Below are 16,281 nucleotides of genomic sequence, written 5' to 3'. Positions count from 1 at the left end.
CAGCCAATCGGAATTCGAGGGACGCCATCATGGATGACGTCCCTTAAAGGAACCTTCATTCGTCGGGAGTCGCCGGAAGAAGAGGATGGATCCGCGTCGGCTGCTTCAAGATGGTCCCGCTCCGCGCCGGATGGATGAAGATAGAAGACGCCGCCTGGATGAAGATGTCTACCGGTGCGGATGTCCTCTTCTTGCCGGATAGGATGAAGACTTCGGACCCTCTTCTGGACGGATCGGTGATACCCGGCGTGGTGAAGACAAGGTAGGGAGATCTTCAGGGGCTTAGTGTTAGATTTTTTAAGGGGGGTTTGGGTTAGATTAGGGGTATGTGGGTGGTGGGTTGTAATGTTGGGGGGGGTATTGTATGTTTTTTTAAAATGCAAAAGAGCTGTTTACTTTGGGGCATGCCCCGCAAAAGGCCCTTTTAAGGGCTGGTAAGGTAAAAGAGCTGTTTAATTTTTATTTTAGAATAGGGTAGGGCATTTTTTATTTTGGGGGGCTTAGAGTAGGTGTAATTAGTTTAAAATTATTGTATTCTTTTTTTATTTTTTGTAATTTAGTGGGGTTTTTTTGTAATTTAGTTTAGTTGATTTAATTGTAGATAATTGTAGGTAGTTTATTTAATTAATTTATTGATAGTGTAGTGTTAGGTTTAATTGTAACTTAGGTTAGGGTTTATTTTACAGGTAATTTTGTAATTATTTTAACTAGGTAGCTATTAAATAGTTATTAACTATTTAATAGCTATTGTACCTAGTTAAAATAAATACAAAGTTGCCTGTAAAATAAATATAAATCCTAAAATAGCTACAATATAATTATTCGTTATATTGTAGCTATATTAGGGTTTATTTTACAGGTAAGTATTTAGCTTTAAATAGGAATAATTTATTTAATAAGAGTTAATTTATTTTGTTAGATAAAAATTATATTTAACTTATGGGGGTGTTAGTATTAGGGTTAGACTTAGCTTTAGGGGTTAATACATTTATTAGAGTAGCGGTGAGGTCCGGTCGGCAGATTAGGGGTTAATAAGTGTAGGTAGGTAGCGGCGATGTTGGGGGGGCAGATTAGGGGTTAATAAATATAATATAGGGGTCGGCGATGTTAGGGGCAGCAGATTAGGGGTACATAGCTATAATGTAGGTTGCGGCGGTGTACGGAGCAGCAGATTAGGGGTTAAAAATAATATGCAGGGGTCAGCGATAGCGGGGGCGGCAGATTAGGGGTTAATAAGTGTAAGGTTAGGGGTGTTTAGACTCGGGGTACATGTTAGGGTGTTAGGTGCAGACTTAGGAAGTGTTTCCCCATAGGAAACAATGGGGCTGCGTTAGGAGCTGAACGCTGCTTTTTTGCAGGTGTTAGTTTTTTTTTCAGCTCAAACTGCCCCATTGTTTCCTATGGGGGAATCGTGCACGAGCATGTTTTTGAAGCTGGCCGCGTCCGTAAGCACCGCTGGTATTGAGAGTTGAAGTGGCGGTAGATATGCCTGTACGCTCCCATTTTGGAGCCTAACACAGCCCTTCAGAAAACTCTCAATACCAGCGTTATTTAAAAGGTGCGGGGGGAAAAATCCACGCGTAGCTAACGCACCCCTTTGGCCGCAAAACTCTAAATCTAGGCGTTAGAGACTGCAGCAGTGATAATATTTTAAAACTTTATTTCACAGGAAGATTAAGATGTGCATTTTTTCCCCATCTTTTCATCTAAACGTATGTTGCGTTCACCTCAGTATTGCGTCAGTGACAGAAGTTACGGTCTTTTGTATGTAAAGTGAGGTGTTACAAGACCATAAACTCTGAAGTCCCACTTGGGACTAATGAACCATTTATCTATGTGACTCATCTCTTGGTGTTTTAACACTCAGATAATGTTGCTAGACATAAAGTAAACTGTGAAATACTCTACTGCGTCATAGATGGACAAATCCCAAATAAGGAGCTACCATTTTCAGCCAACAGATCACTATATCATCATATTTCTTGGCTAAAGATATAATAGTTTAATAATCTACTGTATGATATTTTTCTATTGGGATTTACATGAGGCAAGGCAACTAGGTTAGAAAGTTACTCATAGAGATGAATTGCCACCTTAAAATATTTTGAAGCTGGGAATAAATTACATTTCTGTATATATTGGTAAAAATAAGTGTGATGCCATTTGATAATTCAAAAAGTAAAAGAAATGTTTAAGTTCTTAGGAAAAATAAAATAAAACATTGTATCATGATAAATATGCATGAGCATTTTGTATTATAATTTTAAGAGTTATTGCACTTAGCAAGACATTTAAAAAAATGTTAATGGAACAAGCAATAAATAAAAAAGTGTTAAAAGGATAGTCAAGTCAAAATTAAACATTCACAATTGAGACAGAGTATGACATTTTGAAGAACTTGACATTTTGCTTACCTTATCTACCCATATCTGCTTCATTCTCTCAGAATCCTTTGTTGAATAGTAGACTTAGGAGCAGCAATGCACCACTGGGAGATAGCTGAACACACCTGGTGAGCCAATAACATTAGGCATATATGTACAGCCACCAATCAGCAGCTAGTTTCCAGCAGTGCATTTCTGCTTCTCAGCCTACATAGGGTATGCCCTTCAGCAAAGGATACCAGAAGAACAAAGTAAATTTGATTATAAAAAAAAAAAATTGGAAATTTGTTTCATGAAAGTTTAGTTTTGACTTTACTGTCCCTTTAAAGCTGTTTACCTGTTATAACATACTTCTGTCTTTCAAACCAAGTGTTTTGTTAAGACAGACATAAATAAACTGGATTTCCAGACACTAATGAATTTATAAAATACACTTGTTAAATGTTATTAATATAATATGTTTTACCCTCTAGTTTTCTATTTACGGGAGTCTGTCTCCAAGAAGATCCCTTTATCGAACACTTTCTGATGAGAGTGTATGTAGTAATCGCAGAGGATCTTCCTACGCCAGTTCACGCAGTTCAATCCTGGATCAGGCTTTGCCAAATGACATCCTGTTTAGCACAACCCCACCGTACCATAGCACACTTCCTGCCCGAACACACTTGACCCCTGGAATGGGAAATCTACGAAGTAAGTATGTCTTTTGCAGGATGTATTCTCTCTATATATACTACATAGCTCTGTAAGAGCATAAACACAATTGAATGCACAATCATTGAATTTTGTCACCTGAAAATAAAAATAAACCTAGTCAGGAAATTCTGTAAAAATAACATGCACAAGTGTTATGCGTAAAAAAAAGTATTTTTTGTTATGCTACATGTTAAACATTTTATATATATATATATCTTAACATTTTTTATGTGCCTTTAAAGCCTCTAAGACACTGATTGGTATACATCAGAAATCCATATACACAGCAATTATACTAAAGACAAATTTATAATAATTAATAATTTATATAACTTTTCTCCCATAAGGACCTAGAAATGTTTTAAAATTAAAAGGATATGAAAACCCAAACATTTTCTTTTGTGATTGACAGAGAATTAATTTTTTTTTTTTTCCAATTTAGTTCTATTATCAAATTTGCTTTGTTCCAATGATATTCTTTGTTGAAAAGATACCTTGGTAGGTGTCTGGAGCACTACATGGAAGGAGATGGTGCTACCATCTGATTTTAACTATATATTTTACCAATTTCCATGAGTTAAACACACAGCTATATACAAGCAATAGTGCATTAATAAAATGCTATAACAGAATTTTCTTTTTGCACTTTAAAGGGACAGTCTAATCCAGAATTGTTATTGTTTAAAAAAAATAAATAGATAATCCCTTTATTACCCATTCCCCAGTTTTGTACAACTAACACAGTTATATTAATATACTTTTTACCTCTGTGATTACCTTGTATCTAAGCCTCTGCAGACTGCCCCCTTATTTCAGTTCTTTTGGCAGACTTGCATTTTAGCCAATCAGTGCTCACTCCTCGGTAACTTCACGGAACTGAGCACAATGTTATCTATATGGCACACATCAACTAGTGCTATCTAGCTTTGACAAACTGTCAAATGCACTGAGATAAGAGGTGGCCTTCAAGGGCTTAGGAATTAGCATATGAGTCTACCTAATTTTAGCTTTCAACAAAGAATACCAAGAGAACAAAGCAAATTTGATGATAAAAGTAAATTAGAAAGTTATTTAAAATTGCATGCCCTATCTGAATCATGAGTTACATTTTACTAGATTGTCACTTAAAGGGACACTAAACCCACATTTTTTTATTTTGTGATTCAGATAGAGCATGCAATTTTAAGCAACTTCCTAATTTACTCCTATTATCAAATTTTCTTCATTCTCTTGGTATCTTTATTTGAAATGCAAGAATGTAAGTTAAGATGCCGGCCCATTTTTGGTGAATAACCTGGGTTATTCTTGCTGATTGGTGGATAAATTAATCCACCAATAAAAAAGTGCTGTCCAGAGGTCTTAACCAAAAAAGAAGCTTAGATGCCTTCTTTTTCAAATAAAGATAGCAAGCGAACAAAGAAAAATTGATAATAGAAGTAAATTAGAAAGTTGCATAAAATTGCATGCTCTATCTGAATCATGAAAGAAAAAATTTGGGTTCAGTGTCCCCCTTTGAATGTTTCTTAAACTGTATATATATGTCGTCAAAAATTGTACTGAGCCTCCTGTGACAAACACATAAGGTATCAATAGAATATACTTCTAAACTTAGATTCAAGTGACTACACTTATTTTAAAGTTTGCAATAAACACAAGTTAAAGGGACACTGAACCCATTTTTTTTTGTGATTCAGATTGAGCATGAAATTTTAAGCAACTTTCTAATTTACTCCTATTATCAAATTTTCTTCATTCTCTTGGTATCTTTATTTGAAATGCAAGAATGTAAGTTTAGATGCCGGCCCATTTTTGGTGAACAACCTGGGTTGTCCTTGCTGATTGGTGGATAAATTCACCCACCAATAAAAAAGTGCTGTCCAGAGTACTGAAACCAAAAAAAACCTAGATGCCTTCTTTTTCAAATAATGATAGCAAGAGAACAAAGAAAAATTGATAATAGGAGTAAATTAGAAAGTTGCTTAAAATTGCATGCTCTATCTGAATTACAAAAGAAAAAATTTGGGTTCAGTGTCCCTTTAAACATCACTAGAAAATACACCTGATCACCAAAACTGCTAATTTTAATAGTTAACTGACCATACCAAATAATAGTTGCATAGGAGTCTTATCCAATTTATTAAAGGGGCACTATACCCAAACATTTTATTTCATGATTAAGGTAGAGAATATAATTTTAAACAACATTCCAATTTACTTCTATTACCTAATTTGCTTCATTCTTTAGATATACTTTAATGAAGAAATAGCGATGCACACGGTGAACCAATCAGCAAATCAGCAAAGAATATCAAGAGAATGAAGCAAAATAGAGAATAGAAGTAAATTAGAAAGTTGTTTATAATTTGCTCTGTATGCTCTGTCTAAATCATGATAGAAAAAAATTGGGTTTCATGTCCCTTTAAGTCAAGAGTTTGATTTAAAAAAAAAAAAAAAAGTTTATATTGTGATAACTTTAATAATATAAAATGATTGAATGATGTTTTTATGTTCAGCTATAAATTACTTAAGATCCCTGAAGAACTGAAATTTGTATGTGATTGTAATGTATTTTATTTGCATAACTTAAAGCGACATAAAACCCCAAATTGTTCTTTCATAATTTAGAAAGAGCATTCAATTTTAAACAACTTTCCAATTTACTTCTATTATCTAATTTGCTTCATTCTCTTGATATTCTTTGTTGAAAAGCATATCTAAATAGACTCAGTAGCTGCTGATTGGTGGCTGCACATAGATGCCTTGTGTGATTGGCTCACCATGCACATTGTTATTTCTTCAACAAAGGATATCAAAAGAATGAAGCAATTTACATAATAAAAGTAAATTGTAATGTTTAAAATTGTATTCTCTATATGAATCATGAAATACATTTTTGGGGTTTTATTTCCCTTTAATAGCCTTGGAGTGCCGTCAAATGTGCTACTTGAAGGGGCATTAAAGGGACATGAAACGCAAAAATGTTCTTTCATGATTCAGATAGAGAATACAATTTTAAACAACTTTCCAATTTACTTCTATTATTTAATTTGCTTCCTTCTTTTGCTATCCTTTGCTGAAAGGTTTATGTAAGCAAGCTCGGGACAGCAGAGAACCTAGGATCTAGCTGTTGATTGGTGGCTGCATAAATATATTGATTGTGATTGGCTCACCCATGTCTACAGTTAGAAACCATTAGTGCATTGCTGCTCCTTCAACACATGATACAAAGAGAATGAAACAGATTAGATAATATAAGTAAATTATAAAGTTGTTTAAAATTGTATTCTCTATCTGAATCATGAAAGAAAAGTTTTGGGTTTCATGTCCCTTTTTATCAAACATATTTATCAACAATTAAAGGGCCACTTAAGTCAAAATTAAAGTTTCATGATTCAGATAAAGCATACAATTAAAAAACAAAAAACAAAAAACATTTCCAGTATACTTTCATTATCAATATGTGCACATTCTTTTTATATACACACTTTCTGAGGCTCCTGCTCCTACTGAGCATGTGCAAAAGTGCACAGTATATACTTATTTGCATTTGTTGATTGGTTGATTGCTGTCACATGATACAGGGGGAGAGAAAATTGTATTAACTTTGAAATTTGCCAGAAAATATTCAGAATGTTTTTGCATTGTTTGTTTTTTATTTATTGTGTATTGGTCAGTTCATTTCTACTGTATTACTAAAGATTTACATGCAAAACATTTTTTTTAAAAACGTGTAAAACTGCCATTTCGTTGGCAACATTTTAAGGGTATTCCAGATTCTGAGCATTCTTAAAGATACACCCCTTGAATGCCTTCTTAGGTATGCTTATCTTATCTTCTCTGCATTGGTAGATATGAGGCATATATGAACGGGATCCTGCATTGATATGAGAAATTAATGTGTAGCTGTCTCAGGCTAAAATGATATACAAGTCCCACTGACGCTCCTAGCATCTGCAGCATTTAAAATGCTTGTGCACTGAGAACTTGCAGAGAAAAATGTTAACAGTAAAACAGTGGTAACTTTTACTAGAAGCATTTTTGCTAATACATTTATATTGCAAATATGTTTCTATTCAAATATGTAATTCATCTATGTGCATTTAAATTTTGACCAGAATGTCCAATTAAGTCCTTTAGCAAGCCTATTATGGAAATAGCAGAACTATCAGCAGCTGTTAAATATTATAAATGAAAAATATTTTCTTTCTTTAAAAAAAAAAAAAAAGAAGCTTTATTAAAAGTCCAACTAAAATATAAATACCCATTCTACACTGTAAATATTATGCTTGCATCAAATGGTGTGGTTGTTAGCTGTAAGGATTAAAGTGTGTTTACAAGATTTCTCAGCAAGAGAGGGATGGTAAAGACCTTCTGCGACTCCATAGAATAAAAACACAATAATGGCACATGCTCTGTGTTGAATTCTATTCTATGTTGAATAATATGTCACAACTTGTGCCAACATTTAATGGTTCTCTCATGGTGATACAACAGCAATTATGCCAAATTATTTTGTACTTCTTGCATGCTGGTATTAAATATTGAACTATAAAATGAATGTTGATTGTATATTGGACAACAAATGAGCTAAAGGATGCTTTGCCCAAACGTTAATAACATATATAAGAGCCTGCTAAAAATAATCATACATTGATATATAAACCATAGGTGTTTCCTGTTTGTGTTATAATGCTGTAGGAAAGCTATATGGTAAAAGTAACCCCTTCAGTAGTAAGTTAACCCCTTCAGGACGAACCCATCCTTCCAACTTCCAATCATAAAAAAAAGGAAAATAAAGCACATGCTTGTCACAGTGATCATGTGCTTCTCAAGCGGCGCTGATTGGTTTCTGCCGAACTGCCTGCGTTGCTAGGCACGTCCCCCCAGTCAGATCAGCCACCATTTTTTTTCAGAATGGAGCAGGACGCTACAAAAGTTAGAACATTCCATGCTGTCCTAAAGGCGTTTAAACCTATCGCTTTTAGGACGGCATGGAATGTCCTAACCGCATCAAGTGGTTAAGAAAAAGATTATACCTTGTGGAATAAACACTTGTCAGTTTTATATATTTTCAACTATAACTGTATAGTCAAAATTAATTTTAAGGGTATGATGTTCTAAATTTTGTATTAAATTAGAAATTAAGGCAAAATATTCCATGTCCAAATTAATTATAGAAATATAAAACAATTTTTTTTTATTATGTCATTTTATAATTTCTATATATGCATAATATTTATTAGCAATTAAAGGGACATGAAACCCAAAAAAATATTTCATAATTTAGAAAGATCATACCATTTTACACAAATTTCTAATTTACTTCTATTATCTAATTTGTTTCATTCTCGTGATATCCTTTGCTGAAAAGCATATCTAGATAGGCTCAGTAGCTGCTGATTGGTGGCTGTGCATAGATGACTCGTGTGATTGGCTCACCCATGTGAATTGCTATTTCTTCAACAAAGGATATTTAAAGAATGAAGCTAATTAAATAATAGAAGTAAATTGGAATGTTGTTTAAAATTGTATTCTCTATCTAAATCATGAAAGAAAAATTTTGGGTTTAGTGTCCCTTTAAATATTACAAATATTTAAATATTACCTTTCCAAAGGTCTATATATTCAAAATTAAAGGAACACTGAACCAAGATTTTTTCTTTTGTGATTAAGATAGAGCATGCGATTTTAAGCAACTTTCTAATTTACTCCTATTATCAATTTTTCTTTGCTCTCTTGCTATCTTTATTTGAAAAAAGAAGGCATCTAAGCTATTTTTTGGTTCAGACCCTGGACAGCACTTGTTTATTGGTGGGTTAATTCATCCACCAATCAGCAAGAACAACCCAGGTTGTTCACCAAAAATGGGCCATCATCTAAACTTACATTCTTGCTTTTTTAAATAAAGATGCCAAGAGAATGAAGAAAATGTGATAATAGTAAATTAGAAAGTTGCTTAAAATTGCATGCTCTATCTGAATCACGAAAGAACAAATTTGGGTTCAGTGTCCCTTTAAGGTTTTAAAAACATTTAAACTGTCAATTTGTTAACAAAATGTTGCAATTATTTTGCAGTCCAGTAACACACCATTATTAAAGCATCTCCTTTGCTGAGCCAAGGGACAGATATAAATAGGCTACTACAGTGATCAAATAAGTGTCAAATTTAGCAGGGTTAGGAGGAATTTGAAGTAGTTAGCAGTTCCAATTTTAGTGGGAGGGGCACAATTTCAAGATTAAATTACAGGAAAAAGAAACAAAATAATGAAAGTATATTGACTTTTTAAATATGCATAATGACACATTTTAAGGGTAATTTACTATTGTGTTTTATATACCTTTAGGATGTGATTGTGTTTATATTATATGGCATGAAATTTCCACTAATCCTGGTCGAGTATAACCTTTGACTTTTTCCTATCTTTAACATAGTGGACTAGTAATTGTTACCCTCTTAACTAGTAGTTTTTATTTCCTGACTAGAATATAACAATAAATTTCCACCCATGTGTGTATATCTTTGTTTTTATATATATATATATATATATATATATATATATATATATATATATATATATATATATATATATATATATAAATATATATATATATATATATATATATATATATATATATATATATATATATAAAATACGTAGAAATAAGCACTCACTGGTCTTCAGATATCAGTGTCAACCAAAATTTTATTCCATGTTGTAACATTTCGGGACCAAACACTGTCCCTTCCTCTGACAGTCAAAAAGTGAACAAAAGCTGCCTTTTATAGGCTCCTAGTACCCTCCCCCAGGAAGCAACCAATCAAGGCCATCCATTAAGCATACCCCTTCATAAGTGAACCCTCATTGGATAATCAAAGTAAACACCTAAATTACTGTGTACATATAATAACAAATAAAACAATCACAATCTAACTAACATAGGGGTCCTCAGTTGGAACAATCAGTGGGCAAAAGTAGTCTGGTCTGAGTTACAAACTCATAAAAAGAAATTACACCCAAAATAAAAAAAAGGAAATTACACCCGAAGTAAAAACATAAACAAAGTCAGAAAGAGGGGGCCATGCCCATAACAGACCAATCAGCACCCAAGGCTGAACATGATGTCAGAGTGGTCTGCCCATATGATGGTTAAAGTAATCTGTCAAACCCGGACCAAAGTAAATAGTTAGCACTAAGCATAATACTCTATATAACCAACTGAAACCGACAACAGATACATTCACCAAGGTACTGCATACAAATCTAAGATCCACGATTCACACACACACACACCTCAGCTAGAGCAAAATGGAGTAGCTGGAGGCGGAGACCGCTGTCAGTTTGATAACAATGCAAAATATATACACAAGCATAAAGACTTAAACTGATCCACCAACCCATGGCTTTAGTTATGCAGGAGGAGTCCGCCACAGCCAGATCATATAGATAAACTTAGATAGTGATCACATAAATATCAGGAGTGAAAAGTAAACACAGAGGAGGGCAGGGAACGGACTAAATCATCAATCCACACAATGTAAATACCAATTAAAGAGCACCATGGTCAATAAGGGGCAGGGGCCTCATTAGAGCCAACCCCTATTGGGTGGGAACAGTACTCATCAGCTGATACCTGTCAAAAAATATTTACCACAGCATCCGCCCCAACCGCAGATATCACTATGAGACAAAAAAGTCACGAACGCCAACTAGTGAACAGAGAGAGAGCCAAACGTGTCCACTAACAGGACATGTCACACAATCCATTTTACCATCACTAGACACATGTAATCTACAACAATCATATAGACAACGGATCCGTCTAGTCACCCAATTCACATAATATAGGGGAGGGCAGGGTGGCTGATCAAGACACCATGCAAGTCCCAATTGGAAAGCGCAACGGTCAATAAAAGGCAGGGATATCACTACTCATCGATAAAGCCAACCCCCTTTATTTTGGACATCAGCTGTCACCTGTCAGAGAAAGCAAAATATACACTACAGCCTCTACCATACCTGGTAGTAACACCTTGAAACAACAAGACACAAGCACTAACTGGTGCCAAGAACCCCCTGTATTATGTGAATTGGGTGACTAGATGGATCCGTTGTTTATATGATTGTTGTAGATTACATGTGTCTAGTGGTGGTAAAATGGATTGTGTTACATGTCCTGTTAGTGGACATGTTTGGCTCTCTCTCTGTTCACCAGTTGGCACTCGTTAGTTTTTTGTCTCATAGTGATATCTGCATTTGGGTCGGATGCTGTGGTACCAGCTGATGGGTATGGTTCCCACCCAATAGGGGTTGGCTCTAATGAGCCCCCTGCCCCTTATTGACCGTGGTGCTCTTTAATTGATATTTACATGGTGCTGATTGGTCTGTTATGGGCGTGGCCCCCTCTTTCTGACTTTGTTTATGTTTTTACTTTGGGTGTAATTTCTTTTCTCCAACATAGGTGTGTCCGGTCCACGGCGTCATCCTTACTTGTGGGATATTCTCCTCCCCAACAGGAAATGGCAAAGAGCCCAGCAAAGCTGGCCATATAGTCCCTCCTAGGCTCCGCCTACCCCAGTCATTCTCTTTGCCGTTGCACAGGCAACATCTCCACGGAGATGGCTTAGAGTTTTTTGGTGTTTAAATGTAGTTTTTGTTCTTCAATCAAGAGTTTGTTATTTTAAAATAGTGCTGGTATGTACTATTTACTCTGGAACAGAAAAGAGATGAAGATTTCTGTTTGTAAGAGGAAGATGATTTTAGCAACCGTTACTAAAATCGATGGCTGTTTCCACACAGGACTGTTGAGATGAAGTAACTTCAGTTGGGGGAAACAGTGGGCAGACTTTGCTGCTTGAGGTATGACACATTTCTAACAAGACTTGGTAATGCTGGAAGCTGTCATTTTCCCTATGGGAACCGGTAAGCCATTTTCTTAGTTTAAGTAAAAGAATAAAGGGCTTCATTAGGGCTTAAAAAACTGGTAGACATTTTTCTGGGCTAAAACGATTACTTTACTAAGTATATTTGGCAGATTATTACTTTTAATAGTTGTTAAATCTTGGGGATTGTTTTAATAAAAACGGCAGGCACTGTATTGGACACCTTTTTCACTGGGGGACTTTTCTAGTCATAGGCAGAGCCTCATTTTCGCGCCACTAATGCGCAGTTGTTTTTGGAAAGCAAGGCATGCAGATGCATGTGTGAGGAGCTAAGAATCACTGAAAAAGCTTATTGAAGGCATCATTTGGTATCGTATTCCCCTCTGGGCTTGGTTGGGTCTCAGCAAAGCAGATTCCTGGGACTGTATAGGGGTTAAATGTAAAAACGGCTCCGTTATTTTAAGGGTTAAAGCTTTCAAATTTGGTGTGCAATACTTTTAAGGCTTTAAGTTACTGTGGTGAAATTTTGGTGAATTTTGAACAATTCCTTCATACTTTTTCACATATTCAGTAATAAAGTGTGTTCAGTTTAAAATTTAAAGGGACAGTAACGGTTTTATTGTAAAACGTTTTTTGTGCTTTGTTGACAAGTTTAAGCCTGTTTAACATGTCTGAACCATCAGATAACGATGTTCTATATGTATGAAAGCCAATGTGTCTCCCCTTTTAAATATATGTGATATATTTGTGTCATAATGTCCAAACAAAGTAGGGATAATAATGCCATAGATATGATATTGCCCAAGATGATTCCTCTAATGAGGGGAGTAAGCATGGTACTGCATCATCCCCTTCTGTGTCTACACCAGTTTTGCCCACACAAGAGGCCCCTAGTACATCTAGTGCGCCAATACTTATTACCATGCAACAATTAACGGCTGTAATGGATAACTCTATAGCAAACATTTTATCCAAAATGCCTACTTATCAGAGAAAGCGCGATTGCTCTGTTTTAAACACTGAAGAGCAAGAGGACGCTGATGATATCTGTTCTGACATACCCTCACACCAATCTGAAGGGGCCAGGAGGGAGGTTTTGTCTGAGGGAGAAATTTCAGATTCAGGAAAAATTTCTCAACAAGCAGAACCTGATATTGTAACTTTTAAATTTAAATTAGAACATCTCCACGCACTACTTAAGGAGGTATTATCTACTCTGGATGATTGTGACAATTTGGTCATTCCAGAGAAATTAGGTAAGATGGACAAGTTCCTAGAGGTTCCGGTGCCCCCCGATGTTTTTCCTATACCCAAGCGGGTGGCGGACATAGTAAATAAGGAGTGGGAAAGGCCCGGCATACCTTTTGTCCTCCCCCTATATTTAAGAAATTATTTCCTATAGTCGACCCCAGAAAGGACTTATGGCATACAGTCCCCAAGGTCGAGGGGGCGGTTTCTACTCTAAACAAACGCACTTCTATTCCTATAGAAGATAGTTGTGCTTTCAAGATCCTATGGATTTAAGGTTAGAGGGTTTGCTTAAAAAGATGTTTGTTCAGCAAGGTTACCTTCTACAACCAATTTCATGCATTGTTCCTGTCACTACAGCTGCGTGTTTCTGGTTCGAAGAACTAGAAAAGTCGCTCAATAAAGAATCTTCGTACGAGGAGGTTTTGGACAGAGTTCAAGCTTTTAAATTGGCTAACTCTTTTATTTTAGATGCCGCTTTGCAATTAGCTAGATTAGCGGCGAATAATTCAGGGTTTGCTATCGTGGCGCGCAGAGCGCTTTTGCTTAACATCCCTTTCAAGGGTAAAACACTGTTTGGCCCTGACTTGAAAGAGATTATTTCAGACATCACTGGGGGAAAGGGCCACGCCCTTCCTCTGGATAGGTCTTTTAAGGCTAAAAATAAACCAAATTTTCGTCCCTTTCGCAGAAACGGACCAGCCTCAAATTCTACACCCTCTAAGCAAGAGGGTAATACTTCTCAAACCAAGCCAGCCTGGAGGCCGATGCAAGGCTGGAACAAGGGTAAGCAGGCCAAGTCACCTGCCACTGCTACCAAAACAGCATGAAGTGTTGGCCCCCGATCTGGGACCGGATCTGGTGGGGGGCAGACTTTCTCTCTTTGCTCAGGCTTGGGCAAGAGATGTTCAGGATCCTTGGGCGCTAGAAATAGTTTCTCAAGGTTATCTCCTGGAATTCAGGGAACTACCCCCAAGGGGAAGGTTCCACGGGTCTCATTTATCTTCGAACAGGCATTCTTACACTGTGTAGAAGACCTGTTAAGCATGGGAGTGATTCATCCTGTTCCATTAGGAGAACAAGGGATGGGTTTTTACTCCAACCTGTTCATAATTCCCAAAAAAGAGGGAACATTCAGACCAATTTTAGATCTCAAGATTCTAAACAAGTTTCTAAGGGTTTCATCGTTCAAAATGGAAACCATTCGAACGATCCTTCCTACCATCCAGGAAGGTCAATTCATGACCACGGTGGACTTAAAGGATGCGTACCTACGTATTCCTATCCACAAGGAACATTTTCGGTTCCTGAGGTTCGCCTTTCTGGACAAGCATTACCAGTTTGTGGCACTTCCATTCGGATTAGCCACTGCTCCAAGGATTTTCACAAAGGTACTAGGGTCCCTTCTAGCGGTGCTAAGACCAAGGGGCATTGCAGTAGTACCTTACTTGGACGACATCCTGATTCAAGTGTCGTCTCTGTCAAAAGCAAGGGCTCATACGGACATTGTCCTAGCTTTTTTCAGATCTCACAGGTGGAAAGTGAACATAGAAAAAAGTTCTCTGTCCCCGTCAACAAGAGTTCCCTTCTTGGGAACAATAATAGTTTCCTTAGAAATGAAGGTTTTTCTGACAGAGGCCAGAAAATCAAAACTTCTAAGCTCTTGTCAGGTACTTCATTCTGTTCTTCTTCCTTCCATAGCGCAGTGCATGGAAGTAATAGGTTTGATGGTTGCGGCAAGGGACATAGTTCCTTTTGCACAAATTCATCTAAGACCATTACACCTGTGCATGCTCAGACAGTGGAATGGGGATTATACAGACTTGTCTCCGATGATACAAGTAGATCAAATAACCAGAGATTCACTCCGTTGGTGGCTGACCCTGGACAACCTGTCACAGGGAATGAGCTTCCGCAGACCAGAGTAGGTCATTGTCACGACCGACGCCAGTCTGGTGGGCTGGGGCGCGGTCTGGGAACCCCTGAAAGCTCAGGGTCTATGGTCTCGGGAAGAATCTCTTCTCCCGATAAACATTCTGGAACTGAGAGCGATATTCAATGCTCTCAAGGCTTGGCCTTGACTAGCAAAGGCCAAATTCATAAGGTTTCAATCAGACATCATGACGACTGTTACATATATCAACCATCAGGGGGAAACAAGGAGTTCCCTGGCGATGGAGGAGCATCCGGGGGAGTGGGAACTCCATCTGGAAATCTTTGCCCAAATAACTCAATTATGGGGCATTCCAGACATGGTTCTGATGGCCTCTCGTCAGAACTTCAAGGTCCCTTGTTACGGGTCCAAATCCAGGGATCCCAAGGCGACTCTATTGGATACAATAGTAGCACCTTGGATCTTCAACCTAGCTTATGTATTCCCACCGTTTCCTCTCATTCCCAGGCTGGTAGCCAGGATCAATCTGGAGAGGGCTTCGGTGATCTTGATAGTTCCTGTGTGGCCACGCAGGACTTGGTATGCAGACCTGGTGAATGTGTCATCGGCTCCACCATGGAAGCTACCTTTGAGACAGGACCTTCTTATTCAGGGTCCATTCGAACATCCAAATCTGGTTTTCCTCCAACTGACTGCTTGGAGTTTGAACGCTTGATTTTATCAAAGCGTGGGTTTTCAGATTCTGTAATAGATACTCTTATTCAGGCTAGAAAGCCTGTAACTAGAAAAATTTACCATAATATATGGAAAAAATATATCTGTTGGTGTGAATCTAAAGGATTCCCATGGAACAAGATAAAAATTCCTAAGATTCTTTCCTTTCTACAAGAAGGTTTGGAGAAAGGATTTTCTGCAAGTACAGATCTCTGCTTTATCTGTTTTACTTCACAAAAGGCTGGCAGCTGTGCCAGACGTTTCAGCGTTTGTTCAGGCTCTGGTTAGAATCAAGCCTGTTTACAGACCTTTGACTCTTCCCTGGAGTCTTAATCTAGTTCTTTCAGTTCTTCAAGGGGTTCCGTTTGGACCCTTACATTCCGTAGATATTAAGTTATTATCTTGGAAAGTTTTGTTTTAGGTTGCAATTTCTTCCGCTAGAAGAGTTTCTGAGTTATCTGCTC

The 16,281-nt window shown here is 36.9% G+C and overlaps 1 protein-coding gene across 15 annotated transcripts in view; it reads left to right on the top strand.

Annotated features, from left to right (window-relative positions):
• Positions 1-16,281, top strand: part of SIPA1L2 (signal induced proliferation associated 1 like 2) — a 730,143-nt gene that overhangs the window by 631,674 nt on the left and 82,188 nt on the right. For all 15 annotated transcript variants that reach the window (XM_053711127.1, XM_053711126.1, XM_053711122.1 and 12 more), the window contains one exon: positions 2,858-3,077. In XM_053711127.1, coding sequence (XP_053567102.1) covers positions 2,858-3,077 — 220 coding nt within the window. The remainder of the gene's footprint in view (positions 1-2,857; positions 3,078-16,281) is intronic.

The sequence above is a fragment of the Bombina bombina genome, chromosome 4 (assembly GCF_027579735.1).
Source record: "Bombina bombina isolate aBomBom1 chromosome 4, aBomBom1.pri, whole genome shotgun sequence".
Lineage (NCBI taxonomy): Eukaryota > Metazoa > Chordata > Amphibia > Anura > Bombinatoridae > Bombina > Bombina bombina.
The sequence above is the reverse complement of the archived record's forward strand: the minus strand, read 5'-3'. Positions and strand labels throughout refer to the sequence as shown.